At 41.6% G+C, this 24,684-nt stretch overlaps 1 protein-coding gene across 1 annotated transcript; it reads right to left on the reverse strand.

Annotated features, from left to right (window-relative positions):
• Positions 1-7,300: 7,300 nt before the first annotated feature.
• Positions 7,301-22,888, reverse strand: mmp14b (matrix metallopeptidase 14b (membrane-inserted)). The gene is given in 11 exon segments (XM_062428597.1): positions 7,301-9,030; positions 9,146-9,261; positions 10,594-10,744; positions 10,888-11,026; positions 11,115-11,266; positions 11,588-11,749; positions 12,266-12,475; positions 12,478-12,572; positions 12,895-13,016; positions 13,126-13,275; positions 22,284-22,888. Coding segments are annotated over 11 exon segments (1,929 nt in total). The 5' UTR covers positions 22,383-22,888; the 3' UTR covers positions 7,301-8,497.
• Positions 22,889-24,684: the final 1,796 nt, after the last annotated feature.

The raw sequence follows: 24,684 nt of genomic DNA on the forward strand, positions 1-24,684 counted from the left end.
CATGTGTTTCCCACCCTTCCCTTCTCTGTCTGTTGTAAATCATGTATTTGCCCTCTTCTTTCCTTGGTTCCCCTGTTCCGTCTCTCCGGTCTTGACGTTCATCCTGCAGAGCTCAGCAGTGCTCCTATGTAATTACAGCCCTATGGTCGCTGAGCATAACATTTTTCTGCCCTGATGCAACTCTGTGTGTCTGGACTCTGCTACGACCAGTGAATCCTTCACCCTGGCATCTCCCTGGCAGCCCAAGAGCAAATTTCTAAGTGGGGCAGCCTGGTTGGAATGAGAGCGCTGGATTTCGTCTTTCATCCCTAATGAGTGTTTATCTCGCATGCAGAAAGTACCTCTTTGACAGGAGAAGACGTGTATGTGTGTCGGAACGTCTGTGCGGTTGTTTGCGCCGTGTAATCAGAGCTTTTGAAAAGAAGTTGAACTGAAGGTCAAAGTGATGATGTTTTGGCTACATCGGCTAGAAGAAATAATGTATTTTGCTATGGAGGAGAGTGTGCTCATATAAAAAAGAGGAATGGGGTGAAAAAAGGTGATGGGATAATGACGCTCTCAATAAAACTACAATAAGGAAATATATTTTCTCAAAGAAAATAAAGAGAAAGATTACACTAAAGTTCTAACCGGACTACATTCAACCTCTTTCAGCTCTGTTTAGGTCCCCACCATTTCCTAAGAAAACTATCTGGCACTTAAGCTGCTAAATACTCCAGTAACTCACAAGCTAGTTGCTCTCTTTGTCTGCCGTTTGGTGCTGGGCATGTAACAGAGAGTAAGTTTAGCAGTGCTTTTTTTTTTTCTCCCTCTCAACAGCTGCCTGCTTCAGCTGTGAATAACATTAATGAGAGTCGTGAGAGTGAGCCACAGTATTAAAGTTGCTGTAAAACCAAACTGAGCCAAAATAAGCTAAAAGGCTACATAAAGCTGAGGGGAACTGCAGAGTGTTCATAATGGGTGGGTTTCACTGTAAAGTATTACTAGTTATTTGATGTGTTGGTGATGTAAACATTTTTTGATTAACGCAGGTTTAAGCCTCAGGGGCCCATGAATATTTGCAGTGAATATTTTGGAAATCTGGATTGAAATTTTGAGCTAACTCCTGGACAAGTCAGATTTAGACCTGACATTTATGGGCAGTCGTCCCCTTGATAGCCGTCTTCTCCACTAATAGGAAATAACCAAATATAATATCGTCTCCTTAAATCGGCAACGCCTGAACAATCTATCCACAGGAAACCGTCCCCATCAAAGAGAATCACTTCATCTCATGCAACTCCAGCCACCACCAAGAACACTTTTAGTTTGCTGATGCCACATTGTGAGTACTGAAGTCTGAAGAATTCAACATTCAAAAACTGCCTACTGCAGCTTTAACCCTGGACGAGCAGAGTCCTCCAAGTTCAGCTTAAGACCAGGAAGCACAGTCAGGTCGGAGAAGCTGGACCTGCCCGGATGTGGTGGAGAAAAAGATCCTGGAACAGATGGACAGCTCTGCGTTCACAGACGCGGAGATGACTCAAACAATGTTTCCTCAGTTGTGGGTCTTTTACAGCACCGTAAGTGACAGCTGGAGAGGACCACAGCAGACCACCTGTGGCTGCTGTTGAGCTTGGGTTGATGGTAAAGGCCAGTCAGCTGAGCAAGGCCAGTCATTATGATGAGTGGGCAGTTAAAACAACATGTTTTCGCACTGTAAGCAGCCCCCTCCTCCCTCGTCCGCCTCCTCTTCCCCTCCCTTACTCTCAGCCCTCCCCTCTTCAATGTAACCACAGGTCTTTGTGTCCAGTACTGTTAGGAACTCAGCATAGAGGCCCACTAAGCTCCACTTTCAAAGGCAACCTCTGATGTGGCCTTTCTGATCTCTGCACGTCTCGCTGACTTTCCTCCTACTCTCCTTGGACTATTTCTCGCTTTGTCTGTACTCTACTCACCCATGGTTGCTCTCTCTCTCTCTCTCCCATATGCATACTCGCTCTTATAGATGTCCTTTAAGACTCAATTTAGGGGAAAGCCGGCCTGTGTCATGAAAACATATGCGAGAAGAGTTAGGAGACATGATGAAAGACAGCAATATCTTGACAGTCTGTCTTACCACTCCTTAGACTTCCCTTGATATACACACCCTTCCCCCTTCTCTCCCAGTCTTCCCCTCTTTCTTCCTCCCCCCGCTTCTCTGTGATGACATGTATGTGCCTATGGAAACCAGATGTGGCCTGTTGCAGTGGAAGAGGCGCAGAGAGAAATAGAAAAAAGGCAAGCACGAGGTTGATAGTTCATTAAAAGACAGCAGGAGTTCTGAGGCGGTTGAGGTGGTAGAATGAGGAGTTTTGTGTGTCTCAGGAGTTCAGACAGTGACGGAGTATATATATTTACATGGCAGATGAAATGTGCCCAATATCCTGACTAGGCCCTGAGCAAAGCAGGGGGGTTTCCTTGCGGATAGGGCTGGGTCAGGACGGGGGTAGCCGGAGCTCGAGCTGCGTCGGGAAGCACAGCCTGAATCAGCATCTCTTATGTAGGAGGTGTTTTCCTGCAGGGCTTGGGAAACCATGCCATATGAGACAGGGGGTTTAAAAAAAAAAAAACAAGCTTAAGAGGTTGAAATGTTGATTGTTCAACTTCCTTGCACCTGTATTTTTTTCACCCACACAATACCTCCCTCTAACATTTAAAAGACTGCTCCCACTGCACCACACCCAGCTCAAAGTGCAGACATTGTATTTAGCCTTACAGAAGCATGCAGCTTTACTTTACACTGATAGCTTTAAGCAGATTCAGCGCTGAGGGGCCAAAACTGCACGGCTAAGAAAACAAATATCACAAACCATAAAACACACAGTGAACGGAGAATGTGACATCTGGGGAACACAAAAAAATATGTGCAACTAATGGGTGGAAAGTTATTTTCCATGCATAGCTCCATTTGTAGCTAAATGGAATAATAAGATGCGGGCATAATGGAAAAAAGTATTAGCTATTGATCCCTCTCACTGCCAGTGTATACCTCAAATAAACCCTGTGTGTGTAAAAAAAATACAGCAGCTTTTCTCTGCGCTCTGTCAGGGAGTGAAATACGTTGGGGTAAAGGACAACATATGTTTTAATTTAAAAGTATCAACAAGAAAGTACTTAAATAGGGTGCAGGCCCCCACTTGACTCTTACAGACCTTTTTCACAGCAGATATTTTGTCATGTCATAGCAGGACTTCTGTAATTTATGTTGACTTTATAATGGCTACATTCCAATAATCTTAGCCAATTCTAAGGCCTGGTTGGTCTACTGGTATGGTTTACTGGGAGACTTAAAGAGAAGGGAGCCATCATTAATGTTATAAGTTAAGTATAAGTTTTGGAAATTTTTAATGTCTACTGTGAAAAAAGTCTTTTTTTAAATAGCAAGTCTGTGAAGTATATGTGGCATAATCAAGGTTATATGGGAAAAAAATATCCCATTATTCTTTTTAAATATATTTTGTTTTCATGTGAGATTTAGTATTCCCTGAGTTAAGGCACATGCTTGAGGAGAAGTTTTGAAAGAATGTCAAAACTATTTGTGCACATCAGTTTCTTGGGACTGAATATGTGGGTTTTCCATATCAGTGGAAAACTATATTGCATCCAAGCTGGATTACACAGGTTTTATTGCTGAGGTTGATGGAAAGAAAGCAAAGAAAGTGACTTTCGCACAATTCTCTCGCTGTATGGTGAGTCCATCTCATTTGAGATGCAGCACGCCTGCGTTTTTTAAAGTGCCGCCACAGGCAATGGGCTATGAGATATGTCAGTGTTGTGACTGGCAAACGTGTTGTTATAATGCTTTAAGACTGGGTATTGTTTAATGACGATACCAGCATCAATCCAAGTACCCTTAAAGTGATATTGATACCAATTGAGTATTTCATTCGATACACATTACACATTTTGTACACTTGCTTTTATCCAGCATAACAGGCGTGTAGTGTAGCCACATTTAGAGTGTTTAGGTGGCATCTTGGCTGCTAAGCATGCTAACTCAAATTCACCACCACAGACAGGTTGTAGTTGCTGTGGCAGAGGGCCACTCACACGTCTCATTAAATTGAAGAAAGGTTGCGTTGATTGGCTGTGAGCAAGTCCATAAAAATAGTTATGTTATTTACCTCTGGGTGCAAAAAGCCACCAATACCCAGCACTATAATGCTAATTGAAGTGTATAGTACTTATGTAACAGTTGGTATTGCAGCTGTATAGGGCTGGATAAAACTTTGGGGTTATCCCCTTTTGTTACTGTGTATTATAAAGAAATACAAACAGCATTTTTATGAATTTTATATTTACGCCCTGGAACTAGTTTGTTTTACTCAGGTCCATATGCAAAGATCTGGATCTCATCGTTCTGCTTACTCTAGTCACTCTGTTCACTGTCAACACTATATTGGAAATAGAAATTTGCCATATTAGTCAAGGTTAGGTCAAATTAATTATATTATAGATATTGACACGGTCTGCAGTGATTGAATATTTCAATACCTGCCACTATAAATCAGTTCAAATTTGCACTAAGCTCAGGCATGATCATTTAAAAAAAGTAATCTCAGCTCTGGTTTGGAGACTAAAACATTTTTAACTGAAGGCCTGCGTTACAGACTGGGGGCGTTAGTTTGAGAGACACCTATCATATTGCATTATGGGAAGTGTAGGATCATCTGCTCCATCAATTGTGTCTATTACACATTTCCCCAGCTGTAGAAGTGCAATGCTAAATTGCTGGATAACTTTAAGTAGTCACAAGCCTGCAAACTGGCTCATTTTTAAAAATGAAAATATAGCCTGATGGTGGAACTCAAAGAATGTCCGGAGTCACAAAATAAACATGATATTCGTTCCCCCTCTCAGATAAGCGTGAACATGCCAGGCAAAATTTCAGTCAGTCAGTCATTCCCAGTTCTGGAAACATTTAGGTCACAGAGAACCAACAGGCAACCACATCACCTCTGCTATTCGTTGGAGGAAGTGGACAAAATGCCTGAAGCTCACTCTCTTTACATCCTATTTGCATTTAGGGTTTGCTTTGTTTGAGAGTAAAAGACAAGAGGACACAGAAGATGGCAAAAGCCTCTTTCCATGTTTGTTGTGTTAGTGCTTAGTGCAGGATGTGGCAGAGTTTTAACTGATGCAAATGAAAACCATGTGTAACCTATATAGCCACTCACGAGTTCCCCTTAAGAAATACCTCTTTCCATCATCCCACATGCTTGTAACCTGGCAGAAGTGCAACACTAACCCTTTTCTGTTCATCAGTCATGCTTATTTAATTGGAAAGTTACTTGTTGGTGTTCTTTTTGAGGTTGGTCCCACAATTACTGTATGATGTTCGGGTTGGCTATTATGAGGCACAATAGACCAAGAGCAGGGTTTCCCCTATTGGGAAGTTTCCATTCATCAGCCTGTGGGATCAGTGCATGCCAAGACGCACAGGAAGTGTCCGGCGCAGGAAAAGACAGTAACATAGAAGGAACTCGCATTTGACGTTAGTTGAGTAGAGTTGAAACGAGACAGAGAGAGATGACACATTGAGATTAATGGAGGAGATGTGAAGGCACGCTTGTGTTTGCTCTACACAGTGGAGCAGACTGTGTAGAAAGAAAGTAGTGGTGGAATCGGGGCGAGAGATCAGCTTTACATTTATCTGGGTGAAATGTGAGAGGGAAAGAGGAGTGGAAATTGCAGGAGGAGACCGGGGGCATTGTGGTGTGGTCCTTTGTTAGGCTTTGTGAAGAAAAAAAAAAGAAGTGAGTCATTTCGCAGACAGTGAAAAGGCTCTCCGGTTACACAGCGAGAAGAGAAAAGAGGCGGCGGGGAAGAATTATGCTGAGGCGATTCTTTTCTTCACTCTGCAGAATCAGCTGTGGAAAACAGAAAACATCCAATAATGACCCACAGTGCTAAATGTCTGACTTGTGTGTGGGTCACAGTGATGATGAACACGCTCAATCTGCAAAAACACATGATTGTGGCTTCACATACAAGTTGCCGTGGCTTTGATTAAACAGATTCAAGCCAACTACTATCCCCTAAACTAACCCCCCACCCCCCCACAATGCTGTGTCCCGCTGTGCATCTGGCCCTCGTGATGCAGTTGGAATTCCAGATGTTGCTCATGGAATTCTGCTTCATCCATAGCCTCCAAATGTGACTTAACCCTCCCGACTCCTCCTCCTTCTCCCCTCCACCCCCCACAAAAAGCCTCGTGACTGCTCTCCCCAGCCCTGGCTCTTCAAAACACTGCAGCAAAGTGGAGACAAATGGGCGCCCTAAATCTTTTCAGCACAATAGGAAAATACCTCATCATTTCATTGCATAAAACGCCTTTACTGTAATCATAACATATGATGGAGTTGCCGACCCCCACCCGTTCTGTTCCTCTCTCAGTCAGTCATCTTTATAGTCTTTAAAGTCACTATGGCAGTTGTTCATTAGTGGGATCATTAAGGAGGAGGGAAACGCCTTAGCTCGCAGTTTGAGCTTTTATTGGCTCATGGTGGAGGGGTGTGCACACATACACAGGGTATACTTCACAAATAAAGGCATTTATAGCTGTGCAAAACATGCACACACAAGCGTTTATCTCTATATTTGATGGCCTACATTGATCACATTCACTGTCTGAGCCCATGATGAAATCTTACATTTCCTCACTGTTCATCTAATGTAAATTCATCCCACTGAGAAAAGATCACTTTGGATGATTTTCCTTCTTGTCCTGCTGTACCGAAGGATTCTTTGGTCCCCATAAGTATGGAAATACAAGAACACACACACACACACACACACACACACACACACACACACACACACACACACACACACACACACACACACACACACACACACACACACTCTCCTTAACTGTAGTATGGCTGAGATATGTTTTCCTGCTGTGCAGCAATGGGTTGACACAATCGTCTTCATCCCTGTTTCTACTTAAGCTTTGGATCCAGTCCGCGTTTTCCGACCCAGTTTCTGGCCTGCCAGTTTTCGAGCCCCAGTAATGCAGAGTGGTGCGGTTGGGGAGCAAGAAACCTGGAGGTCCAGGAAGACTGGGGGAAGACCAGATGGAGGAGAGATATGATCAATAAGTGAAGTAAAGGTGAAGAGTCCAGGTAAGAGCTGGGTTATATGAAAGCAGGTAGGCCTAAGTTAAGATGTTGCAGCATTAGAGGAGGTGAGTGGTGCCGTTAGCTAAAAGTATCGAGAGAAAGAGAAAGACAAAGTGTATGTTTACTAAGTGAAAATCAAAGCACAGAAATACTTTTGAAATTACTTTATTTAGTAGTAGGAAAAGCTTTAAAAAATAAGTAAATAAGGACACAGACACAATCTCATGGAGGCAACTAGATCATTATCATTATCATCATCATCACTAGTATCATTATCATTGTTGTGCAACTACTTATATCCCCTGACTAGTAATGTAGCACCATGGTTTTAATAACTGTAAACAAGTACAATGACAAAAAGGAGTCATTTTTTATATCTTCAATTTATTTTCATTTGAGATGGTTTCAAGATTAAAAAAAAAAAAAAAGACAATCAAGTTTCAAGAACACATAACCCCCTTCCCCATTCACTGTCCCCACATATAAAATTAAGGCCACTTTCAAAACTGTATGTCACTGTCCAGCAGGACTTTTTAATGACAATGTACAAAAACACATTCTTTACACGTAGGACAACAACAATAATAATAGTAATAGTCATAATAATAATGACAACATCATTTATAAAATAATAATTACCATTAAAAACATTGATATAAAAAAGGAAAAGACACAGCTGTATTTTTATTGCTCGACTGCGATGTGATCTCATGCTTCAAAAGGAAGTAGATTAGTGTTTTGTTTACCCTCTAAGGTCCATATTGGCTCTGACACTGAAACTTTACTGGAAGATTAAGAAACACCGTGATTGTGTCACTGTGGTTTCCAAATGCATCTGTGTGAGTTTACATATGAGTGTGCAAGTCAACTAAGGGGGGGAAAAAACTAAGGATCAACCACGTTGGTTGCTTACATGAAGAAACATGCTAGAATGGGCGTCGTGAAGATGCAGGTTTCGAAGCGTAAATTCACAATGACACAAACACTGACCACTGACAAAAACTAAAAAATAAGACATTTAAAAAGGCTAAAACAAACAGCAATGAGCTGGCGTCAGTATCCACGAGGAGAGAGGCAAGGAGAGAAATTTAAAAAAATGCAAGGACGGAGTGGTTGAGAGATAGAGCAAAAGGAATCTGGCGGTGGTAAGAATTTTTTTTTTTAAATGCATGTCTGGTGCTTTTCCTTCTGCTCGTTCTCCTTTAAAAAAAAAAAAAAAAAAAAAAAAATCTCTTTCTATTCTGCTTGATTATCTGTGTTCAACATTACCTTCCACTTTTTTCTTTTTCTCTCATTGTCTTCCTCTCCTGTCTCCCTCTCCTCCTCCTCCTCCTCCTCCTCCTCTTTTCCGTCTACACTTTGTCCAATAAAGATCGTTGGCAGTAGAGGAGTCGGCGTGGGGTACCGTACCGACGGAAAAATACCAAGGCTGCCAGGGTTGCGATCACACACACCAACAAGAATAGCGGCACCACCACTGCCGCTGCTCCTGCGCCGCCACTTAACCCTCCATCCTTGTCAACTTCAATTATGATCACCTCCGTATCTTCTTCCTTCCCCTTCCCTGTGTCAGGCTCCCTTCCTCTCTCTCTCTCCCTCTCTCTCTCCCTTTCCCTCTCCCTCTCCCTTTCCCTCTCCCTTTCCCTTTCCCTCTCCCTCTCCCTCTCTCTATCTCTAGTTCTGTCCTTATCCTCCCTCTCCTTGTCCTTCTCCTTCTCCTTGTCTTTGTCGTGTCCACCTCCGCCTCTTCCTCCGTCTGTCTTGGGGTCTTCATTGGGGCAGCCCATCCAGTCACGAAGGGCTGATTTAGGGTATCCAGGCTCCACGCGCATCATCTGGTTGTTGAACTTCCAGTACTTGTTGGCTTTGTAGAAGTAGGTGTACGCTGAGGAGTGAAACAAGGAAATGTCATAAACCCAACATGAACTCAAAATAATCACATCCCCAACATGTTAGAATGGAATCCAATGATCAGTAAGCTAGGAAGTTCGCACCCTTACCTTGGTCTTTGCTCATGAAGGCCGACTTGAGGTTGTCAGGCACTCCCTGCCAAACACTCACAGATTTTGGATAGCCAGTGTCAACACTTTGTGTCTCTTCATTGAAACGATAATACCTAAACAAAGAATGAGAGAGAAAGTTAAAAGGAGGGTATAGCTAATGTGAATTTAACATAGAACTGTAAACCTGATATTTGGACTTGATTCTGACTTTAGTCAGTTATGAGGACTTTAAATTTGACTCGGACTTGATTCATGTGAGACTTGAGTTCATTGAGACTCGACTTGAGACAGAAAAGCAAAAACTTGCATGTTTTGACCCCAGAAAAAAGACAGCGACAGGCAGACCTTGCATAGCGACACGCCTTGAATAGTAAATTATTAAGCCCATGCATTTTGAAGGACAGTTAACACCACTTAGAAAGAAAATGTTCAAATGTAAGACAGACTTGTACTCTGACTTGTAGTACAAGTAGGCTAGACATTTGACGTGAGACTTGACTTGAAACTGACACATGTTAGACTTGAGTGAGACTTGTCTTGGACTAGTCTGGATTACTTAAGACTTTTAAACTTGTTCTCATAGACTTGAGACTAATTTTTTCCCGTTTGACACTCAACTTCGATTTGCCTTCAAGAGCTAGAAATGTGACTTGGGACGTGTTCTGGTTTACTTCAGACGTGACTTCAGATTTGTTCTGGTAGACTAGACGCTTAATTCGGTCTTTTCTGTCTGGAGTTGTGACTTGATTAGAAGCTGACATATGTGAGACTTGACATAGACTTGCCCTTATGGACTTGAGTCTTGTACTAAAGGACTTTAAACGTGACTTGAAACTTGTTCTGACTGACTTCAGGCTTGGCTTGAGACTTGACAGTTTTGAGACTTGACTTCAGACGTGTTCTAACAGACATAAGACTTGATTTGGACTTGACATTAAAGGCACTGAGGCACTGAGCTGTTTTCTTAGGAAATTTGCTGTGTGTGTGCTTTTCTTGAAATGTCATTGACTTTTGTTTGTGTGGGTGGCTGTTTGCTTTATGATAATCACTCACTGCCACATTTTACCCACCTTTTTTATAACAATGGTGTAATGTTGTAAATATGGGCAGTCATAGCAAGCTTTAAACTACCCTCAACGTTTTAAATGAGAAGCAGGTTTGTAATTCAGGAGAAGTGACTGAGTTCAAGTGTGTCAACCTTATATGGTCATCATTCAAACATATCTTTTAGTGGGGCTGCCGCAAATGGATTTTCCTTCGACTCACCAGTCTATAAACTTCATCATGTCATGTAATACAAACACACACACACACAGCCGCGCACACGCATGCACACACACTCACTCACACACGCCACACACACACACACACACACACACACACACACACACACACACACACACACACACACACACACACACACACATACAGGAGGTATGACTAACTTGTTTGCTCTGAAGAAAAATGTCTGTCCGGTGGGGGTGTAGTAGAGAGCAGCGTCTATTCTGTCTTTGGGAAGCCCAGTACCCATATCCCTCAGGCTCTTGGGGTAACCATCATCCAGCAAAGATTCACTGAACACCCAGTACTTGTCCCCTGCAGACATTCAGAGAAGTCAAGATCAAAGAGAGAAATACAATCGGCAGCTGCAAAAAGTTGCTTGTCTGATGATGACTGCTATCCTTTTAAAATGGAAATCATGTTAAATGTTTTTGTCAAAATACCAAAGCAAAACTTACCTTTAAAGAAAGCAAATTTCCCATCTTCCCTTTCAAAAGCAGCATTGATATTAGTGGGCAAACCCCTCCAGAAGTGACCAATTGGCATGGGGTATCCGTCCAGCACGTGGTTGTTACGCACTCGCCAGAACCACTTATCCTAAAAAAAGGGAAAAGAAAAACAGATTACTTATAGCTCTCCAGAAAAAGTCACACAAGCCACTCCAGCGATACTCTAGGGGGTTTACCTTAAACACAAACATTTCTCCTCTGAGGATACCAATGGTGTCAAAGTGTCCCTCACAGATGTTGGGGCCAAAGCGAGGCCTGTCTGGTGAGTTGGTGGGCTGGGGGTTGTAAGGTGTATGAGGCGTCACAGGAGGGAGGCCCGATCCAGTCCCTATGTAAACAAGGATGAGAAAATTGAATCCTAAATGTAGTTTTTAACTTCTACACATCATCCAATGCTGGTCCTGTTAGATTGAATTAAACTTAATGATACAGCACGGAGATTACGTAGGAGCAAACAACAGAGTAACAAACAACAAAAGTGGCACAAGCTACATTTTCTACATCAGCCTTTCAAGTCTACATAGGTAAAGGATTTCTACTATTGCTTCCAACACTTGATAGTAAAAAAAATGCAACCAGGAAATAAGAATTTAGCATCTTGTGAAGATTTGGATCATGATTTGGGTGATAACTGTGTCGAGGAACACACCGTAAAGTTGCTGTATGCCTCTTCGGTCGTCGTCAGGAAGTATGAAGTTCTCTGTGTCCATCCACTGGTAGAAGGGAGCCATAATGGCTGAAGGATCATTGGAGTGCTCCAAACCCAGAGCGTGACCCAGTTCATGCACCGCCACCAGGAATACATCATTACCTGCAACAATGTCAACACCAAAATATCATTTCATATGACTTTTTTTTTTTTTACTGGATGGGCAGTTTACGTAACTTTTAGCACTTCTAAGAGCACATACTGTTTATATGTAATCATTTTCTATATATACATAGAAAACAAGGAAGTCTTTGTGACTTTGTGTCATACTTTAATGTGACTCAGAAGCACATGGTAACTTGACCTGTTTCTAATTTTAAAATGTCATTTTCAGATCATGTGAAGATGTGTTTGACTCAAACAGCTGATGCTGCAAACCAGAAATAAACACTTCTGTTTCTCCATATCTGCAGTATCAACATACCCTGGAGCCTTCACACCCTAAAAAACATGACACAAGCCAGAACCTGTGCTGCTTGTATTTCACAAGACCAAAATAAGGAGTCCTGACTGCCAACATGCAAAGAAACTGAACATTTAAGGTTTTGTTTTGTCATCAGTTTTTAAATGAATCACTAAAGAAAAGAAATCCCTTAGTAATCAAAATGTCAGCCGCACCTTGCAGATCCCGGTTTCCAATCGTCCATGGCTCAGATGCATCAAAGTGGGTGTCTCCACCGATGCCATGACTGGGAAAGTAGGCGTGTGCCAGAAAGCCTCCCTCGCCATCGAACGGGCTGGCGTCACCGTGGAAACCCTCGGCGAAGAAGATCATGATATCGGCAAACTCCTCCACCTTGTCGCGTATGTAACTGTAGGGGATTTCCGGAAATGGAGCGGGGTGATGTTCTCCCACACCTTGAAGGCCTTCTTGATGGCCTCGTGGGTCTCGTACTCGCCCACCTTCGGGGTGTAGTTCTGTATACTGAAGAATGTGTAATTGTGTGTGTGGGTCAAGGGGGTTGGGTCAGGTGAGACAGGGAGAGACAAATTAGTTTGTGTGGGACAAGGAAGGTGAAGGTTTTTATTATCTACTATTTACATCATCAAGTGTTGGTGTTAATTACTGTTTATTTAGGCCTGTAAAACCAATGCAATTGCTCAATAGTTATATCAGTAATTTGGGTTTTCAAACAACAGTACATTCAGTACAAAGATACAGTCAGGCAAAAAATATCACAGTTAAATAGCTTTAAATACTGTTCCATCATGTCCCAGCACGTTCACGTGCAGCATTGCTGACTTACGAGAAAGTGATCTCTTTCTTGTCCCACTTCAGGCCCTGGATGGCATATCGCTTTTTCCTCAGGTTGGTCTTCAGCTCGGCACCAAACTTATCTGGCACACCACAGCGTGGCCGACTCATGGCCACTGACGGACACAAGACAAACTTGGCTCAACACAAGGTCAAAACTAGTATAAATGTGTTTACCCTGGCTTCATTTCCACTGTATGTATAAATAGTTTGAAGCTTCTCACTCGATGGTTTTGGGGTCAAAGGAGCCGGTGACAGTGAGGCCGTAGAACCTCTGCATGGCGGCGATGGCGGAGGGCACAGAGTGAGGTGAGCGGAGGGAGTGGGTCCGCATGTCCCCTGGGGGTAAGTAACCATACTGCTGTAGCCATGACTGCAGAGAAAAGAAAGAAAAAGGTGTCAACAATGTGACTCATGTGGAATGACGCAAAATGAAACCAAGAAACTCCAGTTTCAGTATGGTGAAAAAACCCCATTTCAATTAGAAACAGACACAGAAATCCTCTATATTTACACTGATTGTTTGTTGGTCAACATAATGAAGCAGGGAAAAGGTACTGTTTTGTATGATTATCAGTTACAAGAACTTAAAGTCCAAGTAATAGGATGTTTTTTATGCAACTGTTGCAAAAAACACATTCCACACAGACAGAGAAAATAAGCTCTTAAATAATGTTTTTCTGTGTTTTAATATCGTGTAGCCAGCAGGAGCAGCATTACTTGAAGCACCTGGCATCTCTCCATTTAATGACTGAATACAACAGCTATTCAACCATCAGCATTCAGCTCTCAGTGAACTAGTGGACTAATGAAACTGAGGTCAACACGAACAAAGAGTTCAGGTTTCAACAAAAACCTTGTAAGACAGAAACTGGACGATAAAATTCCTTTCTCAGAGTTAAACATTAACAGCAGTTTCTACATTTCTACACTGTCCTGATTTGTTTGTCTTTCGGTGTAGACAATCAACTCCTGCTGTTGACTTTCTACATGATGAAAACCTTTGTTTGAAGCCTTTCAAGCAATGGTCACTGAGTTCTTCAGTGCTCCAGAGCTCTCGGCCTCAGCTAAGCTTGACCTTATTTTCCCCTGGAAACCCGTTTCTGCGGTGCTGGTTTGACATCTGGACTGGGGCCAGCGGCTTTGCTCCGCACCTCTCCCACACTACTTCTTCTTCTAAACTCTTTCCCTCTCACAGTAGAGCAAAAAAATAACACTGAGGGTATTGTGAGCGCTATGAAAACCCAGACTACTTTGATTTTCTGTTGTACACAGTCACTTTTTGAGCTTTTTAGTGCACTTTTACGACGTCTTTATGGTTTGGATATTCCATGACCTTGTTTGATAAAGGTTACCTTGCACGCTAAGGGGCATGATGTGACCTAAATTGATGTGATGTATCGTTATAATTATTATTTGGTTTGGATGGTTTGGATTTGAAGAAAAACAAACAGGCAGAGTGGGTGTATGTGCAGAGAAGGGGACTGAAAGAGTAGAGAGAGAGAGAGATAGGGAGTGTCCCAGGGTGAGACTCAGGCCTTGGGCAACCTCAGCCAAAGTCTCCAGTCGAGTAGCAGCGTCAGTCAGTAATTTAACTGGGAATTTCTTCCTCATGGCATCCAAACCTCAAAGTCAAACTCTTCCCCCCACGTCCATGTCTCTGTCCTCGCTTCGTCACTCCACCCCTTCTCCTCTCTTCTCCCTCATCCCTCTCTTATGGAAAACCCAGAGACTTCAGGGTAAATACTTACGAAACAACCGCACCCAGAGCTGCTCAATTATTGCTCTTTAACCTATCTGCTGCTGATAGTTGCAAAATATTAGAAGGCAGAACATGTTTAGCATCCCCTTTAACCATTTCCCCGCCGAAAAAAACGCACAGCACACAAAAATCTGGATGCATCCGCGCACAGATCTGTACGTTTATATTACACACGTATGAAAATCCCTGATGCTCGTCCAGTTTAGGTGAGTTTGGCCAGGCGCAAATAGCAGAATGGCACTTTCGGAGGCCCTTGAAGGTCTAATCTCTCCCTCTCTGTCTGTCTTTTGGATACACGGAGGTCCCAGTGTTTAGACTTCACCTCTGAATGAGCCCTTTCTGGTTCTGACTCACCCACGGAGCTCCAGTGGACACATATAAAGACTCACTGTTTGCCACTGTTGCACAGCACATCCACACAAGGGGGGGGGGGGAAGGAAAAATGGAGGTTAGTTGGATCTAAAGGTTGTAATTAAGACTCATAATGAGACTCTGCCATTTGTGGATCCATTTATAATTATTAGTGTAGTTTTGTGCTTCTCCTGGAGTCAACATAAATGCGAATAGTCGTCAAAAAACAGCCCCCGGTATCACAGACTGAGATCTATTTCCCAGTTAATACAAGGAAAAGAGTGTTCAAGGCCCAATTTTAAACCTTATTCTTCTCTTTCACACATTCACTGTTGTTTTTTTCAGCTCAGTCAAAGGGCTGCTGTTGAGTGACACTGAACACTTGTTTTAGCTTTAAGGCTCCCGCGCCTCTTACATGGAGTCCCTCAGGTGACTCAACAAAGTAGTCCCTCAGGTGACTCAACAAAGTCTTATTCACCGTCGCGCTCTGCTATTTTTGACCCATTAATGAGCTGAGTAACTGAGGAGGCAGGAAGAGGAAATAGTCCCTATTTACAGTGGCAGGAGAAATGACAGTCCAAGCTAATGTAGCCTTTTGAAGTAGAACATATAAATCTTGCTGTACGAAAAGTCGGTGTTGACTCAGTGATTTCTGACACAAAGACACAGAGCGAAGGTACTTTTTAGAAGGTGGTTTTTGTGGTTAAAGGCACAGTTCGCCCACATGCAACGATGCAAGTTTATTGTTTAATGGAAGATCTACAAGAATAAAAGCAACGGTTGCTATGCATGTCGGGAGGCAGAGCGCTCGTTTTTGCATAGGATGAGAGAGAGAGGGAGGGATAGTGTTTCAGAAAAGAAAGAGAGTCAGTTGTTTCCGTTTGGTGAGGGCCAGTGGAAAGAAACTCTGGTCAACAGTGATGGGAGTCCAACTAAGGCATACTGGGTATACAGCACACACACACACAAACACACACACACACACACACACACACACACACACACACACACACACACACACACACACACACACACACACACACACACTACACAACTCAATTACACACATTCGCACTCTGTCCAGCTGCAGGATTATGTCAGATGTCATAAACGAAAATGAAATGAAATGATTGCTCGATATTGGCTTTTTAGCGTGTGACTGGGTGTGTTTGTGTGCCTTGTGAGTGAATTTTCTCTTTAATTTGAAATGTGTGTTAAAGCATTTTTAGTACAACACATTAAACCTCAACTTTTTAAAACCTTTCCTTTCCCCGATTGGCTATTGCTCATTCTTCCTGTTGCTGGCATTTTACAACCTCTCAGACCCCTCTGTCTAGGAGCATGTAGAAATCTCTTTAAGTGTGTGTGTGTGTGTGTGTGTGTGTGTGTGTGTGTGTGTGTGTGTGTGTGTGTGTGTGTGTGTGTGTGTGTGTGTAATCTTCTAGCCTTTGTCTACTAAAACATCCATCCTCTGGCCAACAACAATAAGAACTGGTGACACAGGATGAGTGGAAAAAACATACTCCTCCCTGCCAATGTCATTTGAACAATAAATTCTTCCCAAACCTCCACATTGCATAATTTTGTCACTGGTGGGAAAAAAAGTTTTTCCCAAAATCTGGCTTGAGGCTCACTTCCTGTTCCGTTTACGAACAGGGAATGAGGCAATGGCTTTGGGCATTACCTTATTTCCTGTAACACCTCCTACCTATCCTCAGGGAGTCTGCCTTCAGACCACCCTGAGGATAATTGGGATGTGGCTTTGTTTAAAAAACTACACACCCTTCCTTCTTTCCCTTCTTCCTTCCTTCCGCTTAGTCAAAGATTCCCAAACAGGAGTACAAGCACTGCAGGGGGGAACTTCTATATATATATATATATATATATATATATATATATATATATATATATATATGTTGTAAGGGATACAGCACATAATTATCACCTGCAGAGTGTATGAAAAACTACTTAGCAAGCGATCAGAAGTTGAAATAGTAAGCTCCAAAAAACTTAAGCTAAACATAACAGTTTAAGTCAATAGCTAATAGTAATAGATGAATAGTGAAACCGTTAGCTAAATGTAATGAATAAACTAAACGGCTAAAAAACGTCCATCTTCTGCAACAATATCCGCTTTTAAATAACTAAAAATAATAGTTAAATTATATTGAGTTTATAATCCTTTCATAAGAACACATTTGGAACATAACAGGCGGTATCAATGATGGCAAAAAAAAAAAAAAGGATTGGGAACCTATATAACTTGTCAGACTGCAGGATTGGACTGGTGTAATGTTACCAGTTTAATCTATTCCAGTTCTCCTAAAGCATCACTTCTCCTTATGACCAGACTGGAAGAGACATACAATACATTCATACATCCGTGCATGACAACTATGACTTACATCCTGTCCTATTCAGCTAGATAATTGCTTCATTTTCCATCTGTCCCTTTCCCAGATTGCATCATTCCCATCACCATAATGCCTTCCTTTCTGATCTGCAACAGCCTCCTCACTGTCCTCTCTGTCTCGTTTTCATTCTCTCATGTCATGACAATTTATCCTCCTTTTTCTTGTGAATTGAACCCCCATTTCTGCATGTGGGCATAAGAAAAGATCTGTTTGTGTGTGTGTGTGCGTGTGCATGTGCGTGTGTATGTGTAGGAGAGTCCTGTAGTTGCTGACACACTGAGGTGTTTAGTGGGGAAGCAAAAACTAACTGCCCACTTTCTTGTCTCTACCACAGACCATAGGAAATGGCTTCTGCGTCCGCACAACTCCCAAGTGTTTATCTCTCCAACACAGACACAATGACCAACACACAGCCACTTACTAAATTAGACTTATTGTTAATTAAAACACAAACATCCTACTCATAGCGGAATTCAGCACTGATAGATAATGGGGAATTTTGGTTTTGTGGAGGCAATTTATGGGATCACAAACACTTCTTAATCAAGTAAATAAAGAAACAGCGGTTGAACCATTTATAACGATGTCATCAAAAACAGAGGAGGTGAAACACTCAATGAATGTAAAATTCACTGAACCAACACAGTGGTCAGGCCACTTCAGGTCGGGACTGTCCCTGCACACTATTGCTGAGGCAAAAAAACTCAATAGCCTTTCTACTTAAAGGCACAACCAGTACTTTTTGACTATTTAAATCACAGGAATGCTTCTTCAGCACTAAGAGGTTCTGAGGCAGACAGTTGGCATGTTCAGTACATTGTGGTTGTTGAGTTACTAACTGTTGAATGGCCTTGACGTTGCTGTTCTTGGTGATGGAACACAAGTTTACCTCAAAATGAATGTGAGTCAAAATATTTCCAAACCAACAAAGCAAATAACTTGTTGCAGTGGTCATTTCTATGTTAAATTTCACGGCTGACAATTTTTACGCTTTCGGTATCTTTCAACTGGATCATTTTCAGGAAAGAAACCTGACCTGTGAGGCTACCTTTCTACTTTATAGATGTAGTTATTATAAATCACTTTTAAGTGTCCGTATCACCCTTCAGATGTACTTCAGAAGGTACATCGGCAAGTGAACGCATCACTGTTCTTACCACTAGTACACTGTTTTAAACTGTTTATTCAGTTCTGTGCACTAGTATACTAATAGTATAGTTAATCCTGTGCAAGCACTGTTTATAAAATGAATACCTCAGCAGCTAACTATTTGCATCAGGGTCATTGCTTCATAATTGTTTCTGTGGCTATCGCATTCTTTCAGGAAGATTTTTACCAGGAAGTAATCACAGCTGAGCTGATAACAGTCAGCTGAATCACTGCTGTTGAAAGCTACTGAGTTGTTCAGTTACAATGTCAGTTCACTTTGAAAATTCAGTGTTAAAGTTTCATTTGTGCAACTCTATTACTCTTAGGCTTTTACCTTTAAGGTAGCATTCAGTAGCTTAGTTGTGTATATGCTCCCCTGAGTATATATATGTTTTGTATGATTTTAATTCTACAATTCAAATTTAACCCTCCAGTTGTGTTCAGGTCAGTTTGACCCATTTTTGAGTTTAGAAGTGTGATCAAAACAGGGCTTCATTACATCCTCCACACACAGTGCTCTACGGAGTACAATAAAATACATTTTGAACAATTATCTTTTATAAATGCCTATTTAAAAAAAGTGATCTTTTTTGATCTGTTGTGTTATGTGTCACATTTGACCCAGTGGTAATTATGGGTTGTTTATGCAGAGAAATACATGGTAGATGTTGCCAAACCATCATGAATAATACAAATTACAACAACAACATCATAATAATAATAGTAAAATCCAGGAACGGGTATTGACTTGAATTCTGTTGAAGAGTGACACACAGCAAATTTGATCCCACGCACACATACACACACACACACACACACACACACACACACACACACACACACACACACACACACACACACACACACACACACACACACACACACACACACAACCACAACACACGTCATCTGTCCTGCAGCTGTATAGGCGTATGTAGGCTGCAGCTATTTAATACTTTATTACTCACATCCCACTGCCCACCTGGCACAGTGCACATACACACACATATAGACACACACACACACACACACACACACACACACACACACACACACACACACACACACACACACACACACACACACACACACTAACACACCCGCATTTAAATCACTTTTGGGGACATTACATAGACTTAATTTCCATACCATAACTCTAACCTTAACCACTGACCCAAAATAGGCCTTTTCTGAACTGGGGCCACAGCTTTTGTCTTTAGTCTGAAATTTGTCAATGAAAGTAGACACACACACACACTCACATCACCTGTCATCCAGCTGTACAGCAGTATATTGGCTCAGGCTTTCTCGTGCTTTTTTTCTCACATCTCACATCATACCACAAACCTGGCACACAGGCGAAACACACACAAACCCACACTATGCCAGAGATGACACTGTTGTGTGATTGACCAAAATAAAGTTTGTTATTTAAGACTCTTCTCCTTTTTCCATAGGAAAGTATTTGTGGCCAATTCTGACCCCTAACACAACAGACGTAACAATAATTGCTCACTTTAACGTATGAAATAATATAAACAAGTTATTTTTGGAATTATGTTGTTTATCATTAGCCTGTTCTGTTCATCACAAGCAATAAAATAGATAAATTGTGCCTTTTTAAGGTGGTCTAAGGTAGATAGATCATCAAAGTAAGTATATATTATGGTTATCAATACTAAATAAGTCACTTTGCAGATAAAACATTTAACTGGATGACAATTAGTATTTTCCTTGTCAATGATTTCAAACAAGGGTCAGATTTGACCCGCAAACACTGAGGGTCTTTTTCATACACAATAGGAGGGTTAAATATAATAAAAAAATTTGCGTATTAGTTAAAAATAGAGTCCTACCCTTGTGTTAACATATATTGCTAATGTGAACAAACCCTTTAATAGCATCAACATATGAATAACTGGTTTAATTGTTGTTTGGTGCAATACAATAGTAAAGTAATGATTGGTTCAAATCCTCAGTTTCCAATTTAGGTGGTGAGCCTGCTCCTATGTTTACATTTGAATCACAAATGGTGCCTTTCAGCTGGCAGTCTAATGTAGGTCAATGGTGCTAACTTTCTTCCACTAGCACAGCTGGAATCATAATTCAGAGTCCATAGTCAGGATTCAATGATTAGAAAGACGTTTGGCGCCACTGTATGATCTAACACAAGTCATTCAGGCTCCGCTGTTCTGCATGCAGACAGACAAACCCTCACACACATTTTTTAATAAGGCAATTCATACTGAAGGAAGCAGGTGTAGAGGGTTATCATAACAATGTCACATCCTGCAGCATAACACAGCACTCCCTAAAACTGGCTGTAAGACTGCTGATAATACAGAACATGAAGAACTAACTGTACAAATCAGAGCAGGACAGAAGAGAACAAAGTAGAATGTAACAGAACAGATCAGAACAGATAAAAATCTCAGCTAAGTCTTCCTTCCTCTATAACTCCACTTATAGCTGGTACTTCATATCGGTGGGTTATTGGAAGTCTTTCATGTAAGGAGTTCAAACTGTGGTGAGTGTTTTTCCACAGCTGACTGTAGCTGAGATGCTGCAGAATCTCTCCGATTGTAAAAACCCACCTCCCCCCCAATCTCCGCTGAGCCATAACTCAGGACAGATGTCAACAATTACATCTCCCCATCCCTCTGAATATAACTGTGCCCGCAACTCTCAACCCCCCCCCCCCCCCCCCCCCCTCTCCCTCCTCCACTCCCACAAAAATTGCCCCTGACCCGACCACAATACAAGCTCATGCATTTCTTCTCATTTGCTTTCTTTTGCTCTCCTTGCTTATGCCCTGTCAGCATTTCAGTGTTTTGATGAGCGCTATCATCATTATGGGCTGCTTCCTCTCACCCTGGGTCAAAGCCCTTCCCATGTCTCTCTGTGCCAGCCAGTAGGCAACATGCTGAAATTACAATCCGTAAGGACACACAGTTTTAAATAAGCCTTTATGGTTGCTGATTTTGCATGAAAACCAAACTAGTCTGTTATTATGTGCAGCGCCATGAAAGTACTGTTTTCTATCAGATCCTTCATGCTCACATAGAGAGACACTTGTATCTGACTCACTCACAATCTACCCTTTACATATCCTCCTGTCTGTTTTACATCATTGTTCTTCAAAGGTTACACTGTAGGAATATGTCTGGATTCATTCGTCACCAGTTAATTCACCCTTTAAATGTACTTCACTCCTCAATTCTTGATTTATCTATCTGGCTTTAGTCTTCAACTCTGGATTTATTTATTTATCTGGCTTTATTCCTCAGCTCTGGATTTTATTTATCTGGCTTTACTCCTCAACTCTGAATTTTATTTATCTGGCTTTACTCTTCAACTCTGGATTTAATTATCTGGCTGTATTAATCAACTCTGGCTCGGGATTTCTCCCTAAACTCTGGATTAACTTATCTCCCTTTATTCCTCTATTCTAGATTTTTAACATCTGTCCTTTTTACTTATATTCTATGTTTATTTATCTGACTTTATTCCATAACTCTGGATTCATGTGTCATGCTTTATTTCTTTTTGGATTCATGTATATTTATTCTCTATTCCAAGTTAATCTACTACTATTACTCTACTCTGTTTTTATTGCTCTGGTTTATTCCTCTAGTCTTGATTCAGTCATGCTTCCTACTTCCTCATTTTTGGCATCATTAACCACCTCTGACTCAGGATCCTCACCTCTGGATTGATTTGTCGCTCCGTGGTTCCCTGTGCGCTCAGCTCCCACACCACCGCCAGCAGCAGCAGTCGGACAAGCGATTTCAGCCTTGGTGCCATCGCTTGACTCTCCGAGGGGGGGGAAAAACTACCAAAAAACTCACAGATCTCCCTGTTACAGTTCACACAATCTTCACTTTTCTATGTGTCAAAACATATCTGTAAAAAAAACAAAAAACAACCGAAATCCCACGAAACGAATTTCCAGCCGAGATTGACTTGGCGCAAAGCACAAGAAGAGATTCCAAATGATACGCAGCAGTGCGTCTCACTCTTGGAGTTACTTAAACTACGAGAGGTATTTGTACAGTCTGCGCATTCTTTTCGCGATTTTTAACCAAATTAGTGCGTACTGGAAGCAGCAAGTCTGAAGGGGGGCTCTGAAGATGGAGGCTGTGCGTATTTTATGTCCAATTTCAGATGGCGTTTCGCTCCAGATGTTGCAGCCGACTTTGTTTTCATGAAGCAATCTTAACTTCTCGCTGTCTTTTCTTTCCTTTTCTCCGGTCGGCTTATTTTGATGCCTCTCCCTCCTTTCCCCACTCTCTCCTCGCTGCAGACGTGGTAGTTTGATACTCCCCGGAGAACGCTGGAAAGTAGAGGGTTGTAGATCTCGCCCCCCCTCCCGTCCTAAATCAGCCCGCCCCTTTCTGAAATGGAGGACTGGAATCAACTTGGTGACCTTGGCATCGGTCTTGGCACGGTTAGCTCTTACCCTCAGGCGGTGATTAAATGGCTTAATGCTCCCTTAAATGCATGAAGCTGCAGGGAACAGGATGCAAAAACTATAATGAGTCAACAAATTACGCAGTTATTAGTCCTGAACGAATATAGCCTTCAGTGGTGCCATGGCTGATTTAAGAAACGTTCATAAGAATATTGGGATGCTATTTTATCAGTAGGGGAGAACGGGGTTGGTAGGCACACTTTTTACTTTCCTTTGAATTGACTTATCCCCCTTACTTTCCCTTTTAATTTGTAATGGAAGCCTAAAGTGTCAGGTAGCAATAGAGTGGTCTTACTCTCCTTCAGCTGATTCTGTTCAAAAGATATGGGCTGTCAAATATGTCTTGTGCACTTGTACCAACCATCCCCATCGTGGGGTTGGTAGTCACACACTATGGGGTTAATTGTCCCTGTGTTATTTTAATAAGGAAAAATCTAAAATGCAGACAATCTTAATAATGTATTTAATATGTTAAGTTTCATTGAAATACAACAACCTAACACATCCCCTGCACCAAGAGAACATAAACAGGACACATCATCCCTTATAAGTGCATTTTTTATCCTTATATAGCAATATTATGCATTTTCATCTCTCTGACTGCTATGAGCATCACATTTGGAGGAGTCTGGCCCTTTGTTTGTCTTCCTGACAAAGTTCCTGCTCATTTTGCTATCTTGAAAGAAAGAAAGGACTCGACATATCACATTATATATGTATGCCAACATGTGCCAACCTAACCCTAACAACCACATGTTTTGGCGTAGCTAAGAAAAAAACCTACCCAACTATCGCTCTCTCTTCATACTTTTGTATGTTTGGTAATGATTGTTTTATTATAAACTCATTGTGTAAAAGCCTAGAAGAGAAACATCGAAGAGGTGGACTTCTTTATTTTCACATGAAAAACACTAAATGTCCTCTCATCTCAATGTCAAATGGTTTATTCCAGAAATGATCTTGCAAGTAACATCTCATCTAATTTCTGAAACTTTCAGTGTCAACACAGCGCCCTCTAGGGACAGAGATCTGATGATTGTGACAACCAACCCATGTGACAACCAACCCTGTCCTCCCCTACATTGGAAACTTAATTATTTACCTGCATGCTTTAATGCAATCATATATTTTATAGTTTAATGTGAGCTGATGGTAATTGAAGTGATTCTTTGTGTTTTTACGCCTTTTCAAGTCTAAACTCAATAATAACACAAACTATTTACGATCCACCTGTTTTATGATGTAATTATTGAGCACTTATCCCTTTAGTACTGTCTGTCCTTACATTTATGTATCTTAAATTTAATAGATCAGTACACTTCTTTCACATTTATAAATAGGCTTGAACATAATGTAAATCCTGCATCACGGTTGCTTATAAGGAGTAATTGCGCCCTCTAACGCACATACTGCACATGAACTTAAACATTTAATGATATTGGTTGTAGGGTGGCTGCTGTGGACCTTGTGTATTACCAACTAGAAACTAATTGTGAAAAAGTGATTGTTTAATTTTTGACTTGAGACACGTTTCCAGTAACCTACACTCTATGCTCAGCTGCTATACTGGTTACAGCTGTGAAAAGACAGCTGGCCTCCTCCACTCCCTTCAGCTTCTTGGTTGATGTGGCACAA

The sequence above is a fragment of the Scomber scombrus genome, chromosome 11 (assembly GCF_963691925.1).
Source record: "Scomber scombrus chromosome 11, fScoSco1.1, whole genome shotgun sequence".
Classification (NCBI taxonomy): domain Eukaryota; kingdom Metazoa; phylum Chordata; class Actinopteri; order Scombriformes; family Scombridae; genus Scomber; species Scomber scombrus.